We start from the raw sequence: 17,078 nt of genomic DNA, 5'->3' as shown, positions 1-17,078 counted from the left end.
GAGTGGGTGGCATACAAATTAATAAATAAAATAAATAAATAAAATAAATAAATAAATAAATAAATAAATAAATAAATAAATAAATAAATTCTGGCTCCCTCTTATGGCCGATTGAGGAAAAACAGCTTTGAATACATTTAAATTTCAATAACAATCAGACATCGGGAAAAAAGGGACTTAGGACTGTTTTTCACACACTTATGACATGTGGTTTGCATTTGGATGCTTGACAACTGACTCACATTTATGACGATTGCAGTGTCCTGGGGAGTTGTGATCCCCTTTAGCGACCTCCTGACCCCCCCAAATCAACGGGGAAGTCAGATTCACTTAAGAACCGTGTTTCTGACTTATCAACGGCAGTGATTCGCCTGACAAATGGGGCAAGAAAAGTTGTAAAATGGGGCAAAGCTTACCTGAGAAATGTCTTACTTAGCAACATAAGAGTTGGGCTCAGTTGACGTAATTTGAGGACTACCGATAAGGATATGGGCTGAATTTGAATTTCGTTGTCATTGTGCAATAGATGTGAAATTCCAAAAAGGATAACACAGTGCGTGCGAACTTTAGCAGCTTTAAGATGTCAGAACTCCAACTCCCATAATTCCCCAGCCAACAGAATTCTGGGAATTGAAGTCTCGGGCATCTTTATTTTTTAAAAAAATAATTTTTATTGGACTTATTTAAACATTAAAAAACAAAACACCAATTTCCACACATTGCAGCGGTTCCGTATCAGTATCATTAATGTCGTTCATATTTACATGAGCTCTATTTCTATATTCTCTAATATACTCAATGTCAACTCACAGTGTTGTCATGGGGACAGCATGTGTGTGTGTGGGGGGAGTGCATGCCACACATACTGTCTGCCGGAGTCAGATCTCAGATACCTGCAGTCGGCTTGGGAGGGGTGCACCTTATAGGGGAATGTGATTTATGACACAGACTGAGCGGAGGGAAGGAACAAGGGTAAAATTCAGATGAAAATCAAAGCATAGACTTGACTGTGAACAGATCTTGCCTGATGGTGCTCCTAATAAACAACTGGTTTTCTATTGAAACTTGGCTCAATACTCAGGAATCAATTAGGGCATTTTTAGGATATCTGACACTATATTATATAGTTGTTTGGAATATAATAATATTTACAGATATATACAGTGTTATCATATTTGTTGTACGTAATACTTAATTCTTATACAGTATTTTTGGGTCTATCGTCCAACCATTGATACCATCTACTCCACACTTTATAATACTCCGATTCTTCTCTATCCTTCAGTTCCATGGTCAACCTATCCATCTCTGCACACTCAAGTACCTTTCTTATGATCATTGCATCTGTAGGGATATTATCCTGTTTCCAATTTTGAGCGAATGCTATTCCTGTTGCAGTTAATATATGTAATATTATGTATTGGGATTTTTTTTTACCCATTTTTATCATCTAATATGCCCAATAAGAATAGTTCCGGTTTCCATTCGATCTGTAATTTGTTCCAGCCATTCCTTTATTTTAAGCCAATACTCTCTGGCTTTGGAAATCCGTGCATCTTAAAGTTGCTAAGGGTGAGAATGTATCCCTGAATAAACTGGTTCCTTATAATTGATATATTTCTATTGATACATACAGGTAGTTCTTTCAAGAAGAGATTGGATTGACGTTTGTCAAAATGCTGTAGGGTCTCTGTAAAATTTCCTAAAGATGCCCTAATCGATTCATAATTATCGAGCCAAGATTTTAATACAAAAACCAGTGGTTTATTAGGAGCTTCATTAGGCAAGATTTGTTCACAGTTAAGCCTGTGCTTTGTTTGATTTTCTTCTGAACTTTACCCCTGTTCCTCCCCTCACTCTGTGTCATCGATCACATTTCCCTGTAAGATGCAGCCCTCCCTGACTCCAGCCGACAGTATGCATGGAATGTATTCCCACTCCCTGTCTCCTATGACAACGTGGGGAGTTGACAGTCTCCTGCTTGAACAGGGGGTTGGGCTAGATGACCTACAAGGTCCCTTCCAACTCTGTAAAGCTACAAGGTAGTCATCAACTTAACAACAGTCCATTTAGAGACGTATATATTCGATTGAGGACCAATTGGGGTTAATATTGGGGGTGGTTTTGGATTGAGGCCATGGTAAATTTTCTACAGGTTGATGATAATAACAGTTTGCTAACAGAGGGCTTCGAGATCTCAATCCTGTCTTTCTCTCATTTTTGTTCACAAATTTTATTACTTTTATAGGATTCCTTGTTATTGTTTTTTCCTGTTAACTACTGCATTATTAATATAAGGTATAGATGACAGGCTAACCCAGTGCTGGCTAGAGAATTCTGGGAGTTGAAGTCCACAAGTCTTAAAGTTGCCAAGTTTGGGAACCACTGGGCTAACCATTTCTAAATGGATTTAGTAGTTTAATAGTTTAAAATTCTTTGGGCCTATTTCTCAAGGAGTGGGAAACTAACATTGTTGTATTATATTAATCAGCATTCAACTAGGGAAGATGTTTGGTATATGTGTGTGTGGCTCTTTTTTTCTTTTTCTTTTGACACTTTTTCTTTTTAATACCATCTTTGTTGTTGTTTTTAATTCTTTTTTTTTCCTTTTAAAAATATTTTGGCATTTTGTACTTTAACCTTCTTTGAATACGTTAACATTTCAGTAAAAATCAGACATTGAAAAAAAAAGTGACTTAGGACCGTTTCTCACACTTACGACCGTTGAGGCATCCCCCATGGTCATGTGATTTAAATTAGGGTGCTTGACAACTGACTCATATTTAGGACGGTTGCAGTGTCCCCTTTTGCGACCTGCAAAGCAAAGTCAATGGGGAAGCCAGATTCACTTAACAACAGTGCAAACAACTGTAGTGAATCGCTTAACAACTATGGCTAGAAAAGTTGTAAAATGGGGCAAACCTCAGTTAACAACTGTCTCACTTAGCAACAGAAATTGTGGTCGTAAGTCGAGGATTGCCTGTATTTCTTCACTTGAAATCAACTTCTGCTTGAGATGAGATTCTATCTGGAACACAAAGGGGAGAAGACATTAAAAACGATGCTCCTGGGTGCTAATTTTATTCACTTTTATTGGCCATAGTTAGCAATAGCCATAGCAATAGCAATAGCAGTTAGACTTATATACCGCTTCATAAGGCTTTCAGCCCTCTCTAAGCGGTTTACAGAGTCAGCATATCGCCCCCACAGTCTGGGTCCTCATTTCACCCACCTCGGAAGGATGGAAGGCTGAGTCAACCTTGAGCCGGTGAGATTTGAACCTCTGAACTGCAGATAACAGTCAGCTGAAGTGGCCTGCAGTGCTGCACTCTAACCACTGCACCACCTCGGCTCTAGTTGGGCAAAGACCGAGTGAACATTGATGAATAGTGTGCTGGCATTTTTCTGCTTTACAGAAACTTATTGCCAACTATCCAACTAGTAAAGCCAAAATAAGGAAACACTCTTGCGATTTTTAAAATCCCCAAAGTAAAACTTTATTGGATTCACCATTTTGGTACTGAAGGATCAAAACCAGCTCTGGTTTTTCCCACGCAAATGCTTGCTTAGTTAAACAACAGCTTCCCTTTCTCCCTACCCCTGAGTGATCACATTGTCCAATTGTGAGACGTCCTTTTGTTATGGGAACAGTCCGTCTCTTTCTCAAGCACCTGCAGCAGTGACCTTGATAGTTGCACAGGCTCTCACGGTCCACACACTCATTCTGAGCATTCGATTTCCCCCTTCCCTCCCCCCACCCACCCCAGTTCATTGGCAAGTTGAAAAGTGTTTAGGGTGGAAAGAAGCAAAGCAGTTCAATCTTGACACCCATAAATTCTTACAGTCCGAGAATTACACATTTGATCTTTCTAACAATTTTTATTGCTCTGCAGGTAAACTCAACGTGGGTGGGATCGTGGCAGCTGTGGTGGTTGTCCTGATAATCCTGGGACTGGTCATTTTCGGCATTTGGTTCGCTTACAATCGCGGCTATTTTAGCAGTAAGTGGCCAGTTGTGCCCTTCTTGTTTTCACAGAGCAGGAAAATCCTAATTTTGTTGGGGGGGTGGGTGGGTGTTCCTAATAGTTCTGACCCAGCCTTAGCAGAAACAAGAAACAGACTCCTTGTCCCGAAAAAACTCTATTTATCTTCTGTGAATTAATGTCCAGCCAATAGTCCTTCAAAGAGTTAACTGCAGTAATAGACCTTATAAGTTCCTTGTGATGATGTCCAGGCTCTGAGCTCCCAGCCGAAAAGCTGCAAATTAAGTTCTGGCAAGCAGTCTTTGATGCACAAAACACAATGAGCAAAATCTTCAGAAATACGAACTGTTGTCTCCTACGACCACCCCTCCCCTTTCCTTCTGTTTATTCCTCAGCCAGGGAGGGGCCATTCAGCATCCACATGTGCCTTGCTTCCCGTGCTGGCTCCTTGTCCTCCATTGTTCTCCTCTCCTAACAGCTTTGCACATATGCACATCTGGGACAGGCCCCAGCTGTTCTTCCTCCCCACTTATCTCCGCTTCCAAAGGCAGCTGCCTCTCTGGTGGCTGGGAAATGTCGGATGGCCCTGGCTCTTAGCATCTCAGAGCCTTCCCCAGGCTCCAGCACTGGCCCAATTTCTTCCCCAACCTCCTCATCGCCCGAGTCACAACACAAATCCTGTTTAATAACCCCAGCCCTCCGACTCAAAAGCAGATTTTCTAAGATTTGGGAATTGAGTGGAATTTAGTAGCCAACAAGATTGCTTTAGTTAGGTGGTCTTTGGCAGACGACCACAATTGGAACCAGAATTTCCATTGCTAAGCAAGGCAGCTGTTAAGTGAGTAGCACTCAATTTTATCATCTTTTTTGCCAGAGTTGTTAAGTGAATCACTGCATTCATCAAGTGCATCACTGCAATCGTTAAGTGAATGTCTGCAGACCAATCACTGTGGTCGTTAAGTGCATAACTGCAGTCGTTAAGTGCATCACTGTGGTCGTTAAGTGAATCGCTGCTTTCAACTGAATCACTGTGGTCATCAAGGGCATCACTGCAGTTGTTAAGTGAATCACTGTAGTCATTAAGTGAATCACTACAGTCGTTAAGTGCATAACTGCAGTTGTTAAGTGCATCACTGTAGTCGTTAAGTGCATCACTGCAGTTGTTAAGTGAATCACTGCTTTCATCTGAATCACTGCTTTCATCAAGTGCATCACTGCAGTCATTAAGTGAGTGTCTGTGGTCATTAAGTGAATCACTGCAGTCATTAAATGATTCACTGCAGTCGTTAAATGAATCACTGTTTTCAACTGAATCACTGCAGTCATTAAGTGCATCACTGTAGTTGTTAAGTGAATCACTGCAATTAAGTGAATCACTGCAGTCATTAAGTGCATCACTGTAGTTGTTAAGTGAATCACTGTCATCATTAAGTGCACTACTGCTTAGCCTGTGGCCAGAACGGTCTTAAGACAGGACAGAATTCATCTAACAACCGTCTCACTTAGCAATGGAAATCTGAAGCTCTGGCGTGGCCGTAAGTGGAGGACTCCGTGTATACGCCACTCAAAGTAATCTGGGTGGGGAATTCTGGGAGCCGAAGTCCACCCTTTCTAAGTGTGCCCCCCAAACCCGGAGTCCCGGGGGGGATTGGGGGGGCTGATCCAATTGGAGGAGAGGCCAAGTGAATCTCGGTGCCTGAACAAACAGGCCTTGATCCTTTCTAGCCCGGCAAGAGAGACGCCATCTCTTCCTTTCTTGGCTAACTGGTTGTTTGTCTTTTCTTTTCTTTTCCAGAAAGAACAACGTGAGTAGCCAGGTCCTCCTTCCGGCCCACCGTTCTTTGCCGCGTAACCACCAGCCCTGCCGTGAGGTTCCCTTTTCAGGGGGGATGAGGGAGAGGCACAGCTGATCCTGGCACTTTCTCTCTGGTTTACGGGATTTATTCCACTGATAAAAAGTGGGAGACCCCAGTTCATTTAAAAAAAGAAAGAGCAAACTACAGGTAGTCCTCAAGTTACGACCATTTGCTAAGTGACCGTTTGAAGCTGGTTCCCGCACTTATGAGCTATGTGATGTATGGGCTTAACCACTGCATTGCTTAGTGACCAGTTTTCCAGGCCCTATTGTGGTCGTAACTCGAGAACTACCTGTACAGTAAGTGAAAAGCCATGAAACAAAAATAATCAAAATTAACGTTCAAGCAATTAATCGATGTTCCTCAGCTTTCAGCCCCTGATGTAAATTCCCAGAATCCTCCAATGGACCATTTCCAGAATGTCATGGAACTCCTCAATTGGAGAAGACATGTGGGAGTCGAAGTCCACAGTCCTAAATTATGCTGCCCAGGGAATTCTGGGAGTTGAAGTCCACCAGTCCTAAATTATGCTGCCCAGGGAATTCTGGGAGTCGAAGTCCACCAGTCCTAAATTATGCTGCCCAGGGAATTCTGGGAGTCGAAGTCCACCAGTCCTAAATTATGCTGCCCAGGGAATTCTGGGAGTTGAAATCCACCAGTCCTAAATTATGCTGCCCAGGGAATTCTGGGAGTTGAAATCCACCAGTCCTAAATTATGCTGCCCAGGGAATTCTGGGAGTTGAAATCCACCAGTCTTAAATTATGCTGCCCAGGGAATTCTGGGAGTTGAAATCCACCAGTCCTAAATTATGCTGCCCAGGGAATTCTGGGAGTTGAAGTCCACCAGTCCTAAATTATGCTGCCCAGGGAATTCTGGGAGTTGAAGTCCACCAGTCCTAAATTATGCTGCCCAGGGAATTCTGGGAGTTGAAGTCCACCAGTCCTAAATTATGCTGCCCAGGGAATTCTGGGAGTTGAAGTCCACCCATCTGAAAGTTGCCACGGTTGAGAAACATCTCCTAACCTCTCGTCTTCCCCTTCTCCAATCTTTTCCAGAAGTTCCAGTAAGAAGGTCATTTACAGCCAGCCTTCCAACCGAAGCGGCGTAAGTAGAAGGAGAAACTCCCCTGCTGCCCTCCCCAAAGGCTGATTTGGAGCTTTTCGTTTTAACGGGAGGGGGATTTAATGCCTGTTGCAGATTTTATAATAATATTCGACTTGCCTTCTCAGTGTTGAGAGAAATGGGAATCAAAGTCTTTAGAACGCAGCTAATCTGTGTTTTTAAAGTTTCTGAAGATATCTGAATTGGGACCAAGTGGCCATCCAGAAATACTTTCCTCTTAAGACAGAGTTTTAGAGAAATGCTATTCTACACAATGGAAATACAAGTGGTCCTCACCTTAACGACCACAATGGAGATCAGAATTTCAGTCACCAAGTAATGCAAAATGGGCAGCTTATCAATTTAATTAATAAATAAATGTGTTCATGAAGCCAGTCACCTGTTCTGGGCTTCCCCAGTAGCCCGAAGCCGAGTCTTTCTCCCGATAAACTCCTTTTATTGAATTGACAGTGACTTCCTCTCCAGCAAAGTCTTTCCTCTCCCACAGTCTTTCAAGAGAGTTCCCAATTACTGACTTTGATCAGGCTTGGAGAGTGGCCAGGCGGATATCTTTCAGTGTATGTGTGTGTGTGTGTGTGTGTATGTGTGTGTTCCAGCATAACTCTGGAATGGCTGGGCTGCTCAGGAGAGTGAGTGCGGTGTCCTAGAGTGGCAATTGTTTGTGATGTCAGTTCCTTCGCAGCTTCCTCTGGAAAGCCAGCCGTGACGTTCGCTCTCCAGTGGACCAATGAGGAAGCACCTGATGGATTTGGGGCAAAGTGCCCAGATCGTAGACAGGGTGGGAAAGAGGAGCACATGGGGGGAGGGAGAGAGCATGGGAGTAGGGGGAAGACAGGCCCCACTCAATGGCTCCCTGTCAGACAAACACTTCAACGCCTATAAATACCCGGGCAACACCGGATTTTCAGCTACTCAATTACAGAAATTGTATTTTTTGCAGTCAAGTTTAGAACGATTTTACGTTGAGTTTCAAGCGGTTTTTCGTGCGTGAATTATTGCGATTAAAGCAGAAAAAGCCATTTACAGGTAAAACATTGCTACATATAATTTTGTAAGCAATATCTAAGTCTGACTGCAACACAGTTCCAAGTTATCCAAACTGAGAATTTCCAGCCAAGAAGCACCAGGAATTCTATTGCTATTATATCAAAACAAAATTTCCACCTTTTGATTATTATTTTTTCAGAGTGACTTCAAACAAACTTCTTCCTTCTTGGTCTGATCGTGGTTTACAGGCTTCGTGTTTTAAACTCTCTACCCGGCTCAGGACCGCTGTAAATGTTCTCGGAGGATTTTTGTAATTAAGTGTGATTTTTTTTTCAATGGTTTGTTTGTTTTTAATATATAAATATATGTATATGTATAAAATAATAGTTTGCTTTTACGTATTTTTTTAAACAGTTGCTATTTAAAAAGGCCGTGCTTCCAGCCTTCCTTTTCAGGGTATTTTCAGCGTTTAGGATCGTGAGCCTGGAGTTCTAGCACAAAATTACTGAATTCCGTAGTGTGCCGAATTTTTTGAGGCTGATCTTTCACGCAAATTCAGTTTGCGGTAGTTATGCGTTTAAGGACAGAGGTTAAGAAGTGGACTCCGTTGCATTTCTGCCCTTCGGAAATCGGTCATTCCCAACCTTGGCAACTTCAAGATGTTTGGACTTCAACTCCCAAAATTCCCCAGCCAGCCAAACTGACTGGGGAATTCTGGGAGTGGAAATCCACATATCTTAAAGTTGCCATGGTTGAGAAATACTGATCATCATCATCATCATCTTTTAACGGCCCCATAATCCCTTGTGGGATGGAGTCTGGGCAGCTGAATTGAGCTAGCAGAATTTATTGGCCGGATGCCCTTCCCTGTCGCCAATGCGGAGTTTTGTTCAGCAGATATATTCCCAGGGTGCCCAGAGAGAGAAATATCTGCCTCTGCCAAATTTGAACAAGAAACCAAGTCCTGCATTTTGTACTTAATTGTGTAGCAGATAAAACAGCCACCCTGCATCTTCTTTCCATCAAGGAAGTTGTGTTGAAGGACGATTGCTAAACCTCTCTTCCTTAGGGAGTGAGTTAGGCATGGTAAAATTACTCCAGCTAGGACTCTCTGTCTTACCAATATTTGCCTTTATTAATATTATGATATTCTGATACGGTTTCTTTTTTTAAAAAAAATGCTGGACACCAAACTGGAAATAAACTTTTGATTCAACAAACGTGTTGTGTTAAAATTTTATCTTGATCTTAGCTTTGTGTAAAGCACAGGGAGTCCTTGACTTACAACAGTTCTCTTAGGGACTGTTCGGAGTTGCAGTGACGTTGAACAAGTTGTCAGGCTTCCAAAAAAAATGTCCTAATTAATCCATGAGCCTCGAGCCAAGTTTCAAAAGAAACCCAGTCATTTATTAGGAGCACCATTTTGCAATACCCCATTGCAGTCAGATCTTAGCCTCATTTGAATTTTGCCTGTTCCTTCCCTCCCGTCAGTCTGTGTCATAAATCACATTCCCCAATGAGGTGCACCCCTCTCAAGCCTGCTGCGATAATCTGAGATCCAATTCTAGCCGAAAGTATGCGTGGTGTGCGCTCCCCTCCCCTTCTCTCACTATGGCAACTTTAGGGTCTCCTGCTTGGGCGAGTGGGGTTGGACTAGATGACCTCCAAGGCACCTTCCAGCTCTGTTAATCTGTTAATCGTTCAGACTACCTGGAGCACAAAGAAACAAAAGGTCAGCCATTCAGATGTGTCTGACCCTCGGCCACTCTACTGAACATAACAGTTGGAAGGGACCTTGAAGGTCTTCTAGTCCAACTCCCTGTTCAAGCAGGAGGCCGAGTCTTAAAAGCCTCCAGTGAAGGAGCACCCACAACTTCAGGAGGCAAGCTGTTCCAATAGTTAATTGTTCTGGTTGTGGTTAATTGTTAATTGCTCTCTATTAGGAAATTTCTCCTTAGTTCTAGTCCCAAAGGTGCTTTTTCAAAAGGCACCTGGACTTGGTCCTTTTTCTTGAAGATGTTTCACTTCTCATCCAGTTCTGAAGAAGCTTCTTGGATGAGAAGCAAAACATCTTCAAGGAAAAACCAAAGAAAGTTGAGTTGCTCTTTGGAAAAGCTCTTTTGGGACAAATGGTGCTAGATGACTGAGGATCTCCATAGATGCTTAGTTCTAAGTTGCTTCTCCCTCCTTGATTAGTTTCCATCCGTTGCTTCTTGTCTTACCCTCGGGTGCTTTGGAGAATAGGTTGACTCCCTCTTCTTTGTGGCAGCCCCTCAAATACTGGAAGGCTGCTATCATGTCACCCCTAGTCCTTCTTTTCACTATACTAGACAGCAAAGACTAAAAAACAGATATATCAGCCTGCCAACAAAAGTGTGCATAGTCAAGGCTCTGGTTTTCCCAGTTGCCATGGATGGCTGTGAAGGTTGGACCACAAGGAAGGCTGAAGAATGGAGGCCTTTGAACTCTGGTGCTGGAGAAGACTCCTGCACTGAGTCCCTTGGAATGCAAGGCCATCCAACCGGTCAGTCCTAGAGGAGATCCACCCTGGCTGCTCTTTAGAAGGCCAGATCCTGAAGAGGAAACTCAAAAGACTTTGGCCACCTGATGAGAAGGAAGAAGGACTCCCTGGAGAAGAGCCTCATGCTGGGAACGATGGAGGGCAGAAGAAGAAGAAGGGGATGGCAGAGAAGGAGGGGGCTGGATGGAGTCACCAAAGCAGAAGGTGTGAGCTTGAATGGACTCCAGAGGATGGTAGAGGACAGGAAGGCCTGGAGGAACGTGGTCCATGGGGTTGCGATGGGTTGGACATGACTTTGCAACTCACAACAACCGTGCAACTGTTCTTCACATGTTTTAGCCTCCAGTCCCCTAATCGCATGATAAATTATTGGTAAATTATGCTTCTTAGATGATTTTTTTCAGTGGCTGCTTTTTGTAATGTGGGTGCAGGTGGGTTTCTGCCCCCCTCCCCCGTGTCTTTTGTTTTTATGCTTGTCACTTGCTCTAAATAGCATTTGTTTCCCTCAAAGATTCGACTTTTGGAAAAGATCTCGTTCACAGAGAGATGGGTAGGTTTAAATGCAGAAATAGTTTAAATATGAGAACATGTCGGTCACCTAAAAGTATCCCACTCTTTATCAGAACAATCAAAGGGAAGGAGAACATTTGGTAGAGTATGCAATCTGGTAACCATCCTTATTTAATGACAACGTAATCCCTTGTGGGGTGTAGTTCTGGGGACCTGAATGGAGCTGAGTGTTTTACTGGCCGGATGCTCTTCCCTGTTGCCAATGAGGAGTTTTGTTCAGCAGATATATTCTCATTGGGCCCAGAGAGAGAAATATTTGCTTCTACCTAGGATTGAACTCACAGCCTCCTGATTGTGAGGGGAGAGACCCACCTCTAGGCCACACCACTCCGTATGCAATCTGGTAAAAATTATATCGATTTTAAAATGAAGTACAACATTCGAGAGTTGCTGCTTTCAGCACTCTCCACGCCCCATGGTCTTGCACCGCCTCCTTCAAATCCGCCATGACCATCCCGGTGTCATCTTGCAGTGTCCAGCTTTCTCATTTTTTTCCACTGGTCACTCTCAGCATGGTTCAAGAGAGTTAGCCTGCAATCCATGCAATGTGTCATTGTCTCCTCCAGCACCCCAATTCGAAGGCGTCGTCCACCCTTCTCTCCTCTCTGCCTTTTTCACAGTCCCAAGTTTTGTAGCAATTGGGGGAAAAATATTGCAAAGGGGGAACCGGAGGATTTGGAGGGGGGGGGAGAAGAGCTGATGTGATTTTAGTTTTGTTAATTTTGTTTATTTTCAAACATACAAAATACACAAAAACAAAACTTAGACATAAACTACATTTATACAGTACATATGTTCCTTCTTTTAGCAGTTTCAAATCGGTACAATTCTCCTTATGTTATTTCCCCTTCTAATAGATTTCATTTGAGTTTCACCATTTTTAGCCCTTTTGTTTTACTTATCTATCTGATATATTGGGTGATTACCTCTAATAAGTTTAAACTCTCTTGAGTACATATATACATAACAATCCTCCTTAACTTCTACTTTGGGGTTTTATTGGCTTTTTTCATTGGCCCTTATTTCATTCCTCTATCCACCCATACCATTTTTCCCATATCTGATAATATTCTCTCTCTTCTTTTCCCTGGATTTCTTTTGTTAATTTGTCCATTTCGGCACAGTCCATAACCTTTCTTATTATTTCGTCTTCGCTTGGTATCAATTTATTTTTCCCTTTCTGAACGAAGGCAATCCTCGCCACCGTAAAATTATGTGTAGAATTAAATACTGGATTTCTTTTTTATATTTGGTGGTCCTTATTCCTAATAAAAACACTTCTGGTTTCCAATCAACTTTGACTCCTGTTATCGATTCTAACCAATTTTTAATCTTTTTCCAATACTTTTTGGCTTCCTCCACCATAGGTGATAATATGTCCCATGTGCTATTTCACATTTCCAACGTTTTGATGAAATATTTGCTGAGATTTTTGCTAATCTTGATGGTGGTAGGTGTCATCTGTAAAACATTTTGCATCGGTTTTCTTTGTATGCAACCAATAGTGTCATTTTTTAAATTTGTCCCGCAAATTGTTCCCATTTATCTAATTCAATATGATTGAATAGCACCGGGGGGGGGGGCGGAATAGCAATAGCTGGGGTTTTGTAGCCAAAACAAAATACTTTCTCCTGGGAACCAAGGACATTCTCACACCTGGTCAGAGGAAGGAGGGGTGATGTTACCAGGTTACCAGACAGCACCCTGATTGGACCATGTGAGTGATTGTTTGGGGAAAGGGAAAAACTTCATTTTTAATTAGGTAAGGGGTCAGCAAACTGCAGCTCCAGAGCCGCATGTGTGGCTCTTTCCTCCCTCTGCTGCGTCTCCGTCACCGGTTGACGCCACAATTTTGAGAGGCGCTTCCAGTGGGGAGGGGGAAGAGAAGCACAGTGCGCCAGGAGAAGATTCTATGGCCAGGAGAGGGTTTTCCAGTTGTCTCCACAATTGATAGGGCTTTCGGTTATGACAGGTAGAGGAAAAAGTACGCCATGCTAGGAGGAGACTCTATGGTGGGGGAAATTGAACTTCCGGTCAGCCCCAGAATTGAACAGGGGGCTTCCGGTTAGGACCTTTGTGGCCCCCGGTGTTTTCTTTTCTGTGGGAAATGGGTCCAAATGGCTCTTTGAGTGTTTAAGATTGCCGACCCCTGAATTAGGTGAAAACCCTGGGAAGCTTCAGAGTCGGTCTTCACCAGATCTGTGTCAATATGATATATCCCGGAAAACTATTCTTTGAGGACTTTACTGGTGGTGGCGTTCTGCTTACTAAGGGTGTTATTACTCGGAACCCTGACAATCGGAAAATCCACAGTTGCCTGTACAATCACACTCAGCATGGGCTTGTGTAAACTTTACATTTCTTACCCAGAATCTTTCCCCATGTATCCAACATTATTGGTTCTTCAAGAAGTGTTTTATTTTGACAACAACACATTCTACAATTCTACTCCTCACTATTCCCCCGCCCAATTACCCCACTAATGAAACAGCATTCGCTGGCTGGGGAATTCTGGGAGTTGAAGTCCGGACATCTTCAAGTTGCCAAGGTTGAGAAACACTGTTCTGAAAGGAATATGACTGCCAGTCTGACAGCTTATGTTGCTGCAGAGAGTCTCCCAAAAGAGTCTTTTAATGCAGGTCGGGGGGGGGGGGGATTCCAACTTAGGATCTGCTTCAGCCTCCTAGTGCAGGGAAGCCTCCGGAGGGACAAAAACGGCCCAATGGGAAAACCGGAAGCCGAAAAATGGGCCTCTGGGGGTACAGGGGAGGCTGCTTTCACCCTCTCCGGGCTCCTAGAAAGCCTCTGGAGCCTGGGGAGGGCGAAATACGCACCAAAAGCAGGAAGGAGGGCAAGGGGGGGGTGCATGCACATGCACGAGGGAGAGGGCGCATAGAATTATGACTGTGGGCACGCACGCACAGGACCCACACACTCCCCACACTTTAGGCACATGATGGCAAAAAGTTTAGCCACCACTGTCCTAGAAAGTGTGCAGAGCAGAGCAACGAAAGGGATGAGTGGGCTGGAGGATAAAACAGATGGAGAACAGATGCAGAAACTGGACATATATAGTCTAACAAAGAGAAGGACCAGGGGTGACATGATAGCAGCCTTCCAGTATTTGAGGGGCTGCCACAAAGAAGACGGGGTTTATTTATTCAGAAGCAACCTGGAATTAAGGAGAAACTTCCTGACAATGAGGATGATTAACCAGTGGAACAGCTTGCCACCAGAAGTTGTAGGTGCGAGGTTTTAAGAAGAGACTGGACAGCCACTTGTCTGAGATGGTCTCCTGCTCGAGCAGAGGGTTGGACTAGAAGACCTCCGAGGTGCCTTCCAGCTCTAGGATTCTATGTTCTAGCTTTAAAACTATTTCATGGTATTGGATCTGGATACTTGAGAGACCGCCTGCTGCCAATTACCTCCCATAGACCCATTAGATCTCACAGGGTTGGCCTCCTCCGGGTGCCATCTACCAGCCAATGCCACCTGGCTATTACCCAGGAGGGCCTTCTCTGTGGCAGCTCTGGCCCTCTGGAATGAACTCCCCACAGGGATTCGGACCCTCACCTCTCTCCAGGCCTTCCGAAAAGCCGTCAAAACCTGGCTTTGCCGGCAGGCCTGGGGGTGATGAGTTCCCTCCCCTCTCGACATGTATGGTTGTGCGACTGTTGTTGACTTTTATTATTTGTATTTTGTCTTTTTATGTTCCCCCTTTTTCCCCCTTGAATTGTTTGCTGTCCTGAGTCCTCCCGGAGAAGGGAGGCATACAAATAATAAAATTCTATTCTATTCATAGGGTGTGTTTTTTTCCACGACCCAGTTTGGAGACTGCAATCAAATGAAGTGCAGGTGCTAAGCACATGCCTCCCCCCGCCCCATGCTCACAATTTGTTTTCGTTGCAGTCAAGTGTCACGGATCTCACCGGGAGGGGTCTTTTTAACCCCCCCCCCAGGCTCCTCAAGATTGTGACTGAGAGTTTGTTTTGGTTTATTAGATTTATATGCCACCCTTCTCCCAAGGACTCAGAGTGGCGTACAACATTAAAAGAAACAAATAATACAAAAGTTAAAAAAATTAAATAGAATATACCAAACAACCCCAATTAGAATTGACAATAACATTTTTTTAAAAAAATTGAATTAAAATTAACAGTGATCAATAATTTATTTTGTTTTGTTCAGGCCAGGCTGGCTTGCTGGAAAAGCCAACTTTTTAGGGCGCGTCGGAAGGACCGGAGGTCGGGGATTATACGAAGCTCCGGGGGCACCTCATTCCAGAGGGAAGGGGGTCCCACGGAGAAGGCTCTCCCCCTGGGGGTCTCTAGCCGACACTGTCTGGCCGACGGCACCCTGAGGAGGCCAACTCTGTGGGATCGCAGTGGACGGTGGGAGGCTACTGGTGGCAGTAGGTGGTCTCGCAGGTATCCTGGGCCTAAACCATGGAGCACTTTAAAGGTCATAATTAGTACCTTGAATCGCACCCAGAAGACAACCGGCAACCAGTGCAGGCCGCCTAAAAGGGGTGTAACATGGGACCACCTAGGTGCCCCCATGATAACCCGCGCAGCCGCATTCTGGACCAGCTGAAGCCTCTGGGTGCTCTTCAAGGGCAGCCCCATGTAGAGAGCGTTACAGTAGTCCAGGCGAGAAAGGATGAGGAAATGAGTGACTGTGCACAGAGCATCCCGATTCAGGGTTAACACGTTGCCTTTTGTGTTTCTTGCTGCAGTCCTCAGCAGTTGCATAAACCTGATTGAATCTGTGCTTTGGCAATTTCTCAAGAACAGAGGATGGGCGGAATGAAGGGTGGGGGAGCCACCGAGGTTGCCGACAGTTGAAGATAATTGTGCAAAGGAGCACACGCTTCTCCTTTGCACTTAAAGGTCAAAATCATTTCTTTACATTACATTGCTTTTCCACCCCCCAAAAATGGTGCAGGATCCATAAGAATGGCTTTGCTAGTTTGCTCCTGCAGATATCTTAACGTAGAATAACAAATGTTGGAAGGGAGCTTGGAGGTCATCTAGTCCAGCGGTCACCAACTGCTGGTCGGTGGTTTGCTCAGGTGGTCTGCGAGAAAATGTTGGTGGTCTGCAGAAAAACTATTTGCATTTTTTATATTGCCCTCAATCAGGGGTCCTCAAACTGCGGCCCCTGGGATGGATACGTGCAATGGACGCTTGTGCTGCTGCAGGGAGTCTCCCCCTTCGGGGTCTTTTTGTGTGGGTCGGAGGGGGGCAGAAATTCCGACTCGGGGTCTGTTTCAGCCTCCTGGTGGGGGGCTTTGGGCCAAGACGGGAGGGAAGCACCGCTGGTGGTGAAGAGCCGGAGGGCCTAGTTCCAGTGGGACTGCATCATGGCCTGGAACTGGCTGACCATCTCAGCCCACTGAGCCTCCAGGTGCCGGCATCTGGCCTTGCACTCCCGCAGGTCTTCCCTCTGCTTGGGAAGCCTATGCTCCTAGTCCTCAGTGAGGTGCTTCTGCTGAGCCTCCTTCTCGGTCAGATCCAATTTGAACTGAGCTGTTTTGCCAACTCTTTCTCCTGGGGGCTGCTTAGCTCCATCAGCGGCTTCCTGTTGGGGCCCTAAGGAGCCCGGGCGGGCAGGCGAGGAGGGGCTGGTGAGGCGCCCCTCAATTTAACATTGAGTCACATGACCACCTAGCCACACCCACTCAGCCGGTCATTAGGCAGATCATATTAGTGGTCCGCGGGATTTGAAATTATGAATATAGTGGTCCCCGAGATCCGAAAGGTTGGGAACCCCTAATCTAGTCCAGGCCCCTGCAGGAACAGGAGTCCCTATACCTTTTCAGACAAATGACGGTCTTTGGGGGGGGGGGTCTTATTTGCTGGTTGGTTGGTTGATTAATTGATTGATTTTTCTATTGGGCGTCTTCGTGAGAAACATTCTCTGTTCTTTCTCTCTTTCTTTCTTGGTTTCGTGGAGCTATTTAAAAATGCTGGTTGTGCTTGTCTGCAACCTCTTAATCTTACAATGCTGTTCCAGTTGAGCCAGATTTTGGGGAAATG

At 44.5% G+C, this 17,078-nt stretch overlaps 1 protein-coding gene across 2 annotated transcripts in view; it reads left to right on the top strand.

Annotated features, from left to right (window-relative positions):
- The window catches only part of F11R (F11 receptor), a 34,880-nt gene extending 25,711 nt beyond the window's left edge, over positions 1–9,169 (top strand). For both annotated transcript variants that reach the window (XM_087703079.1, XM_087703078.1), the window contains 3 exons: positions 3,894–4,001; positions 5,779–6,944; positions 8,149–9,169. In XM_087703079.1, coding sequence (XP_087559205.1) covers positions 3,894–4,001; positions 5,779–5,792 — 122 coding nt within the window. In that variant the 3' untranslated portion in view covers positions 5,793–6,944; positions 8,149–9,169. The remainder of the gene's footprint in view (positions 1–3,893; positions 4,002–5,778; positions 6,945–8,148) is intronic.
- Positions 9,170–17,078: the final 7,909 nt, after the last annotated feature.

The sequence above is a fragment of the Thamnophis sirtalis genome, unplaced genomic scaffold (assembly GCF_051295495.1).
Source record: "Thamnophis sirtalis isolate CommonGarterSnake01/CBP01778 unplaced genomic scaffold, rThaSir2_p1.2 scaffold_19, whole genome shotgun sequence".
Lineage (NCBI taxonomy): Eukaryota > Metazoa > Chordata > Lepidosauria > Squamata > Natricidae > Thamnophis > Thamnophis sirtalis.
This window is presented reverse-complemented; position numbering and strand designations above follow the sequence as displayed.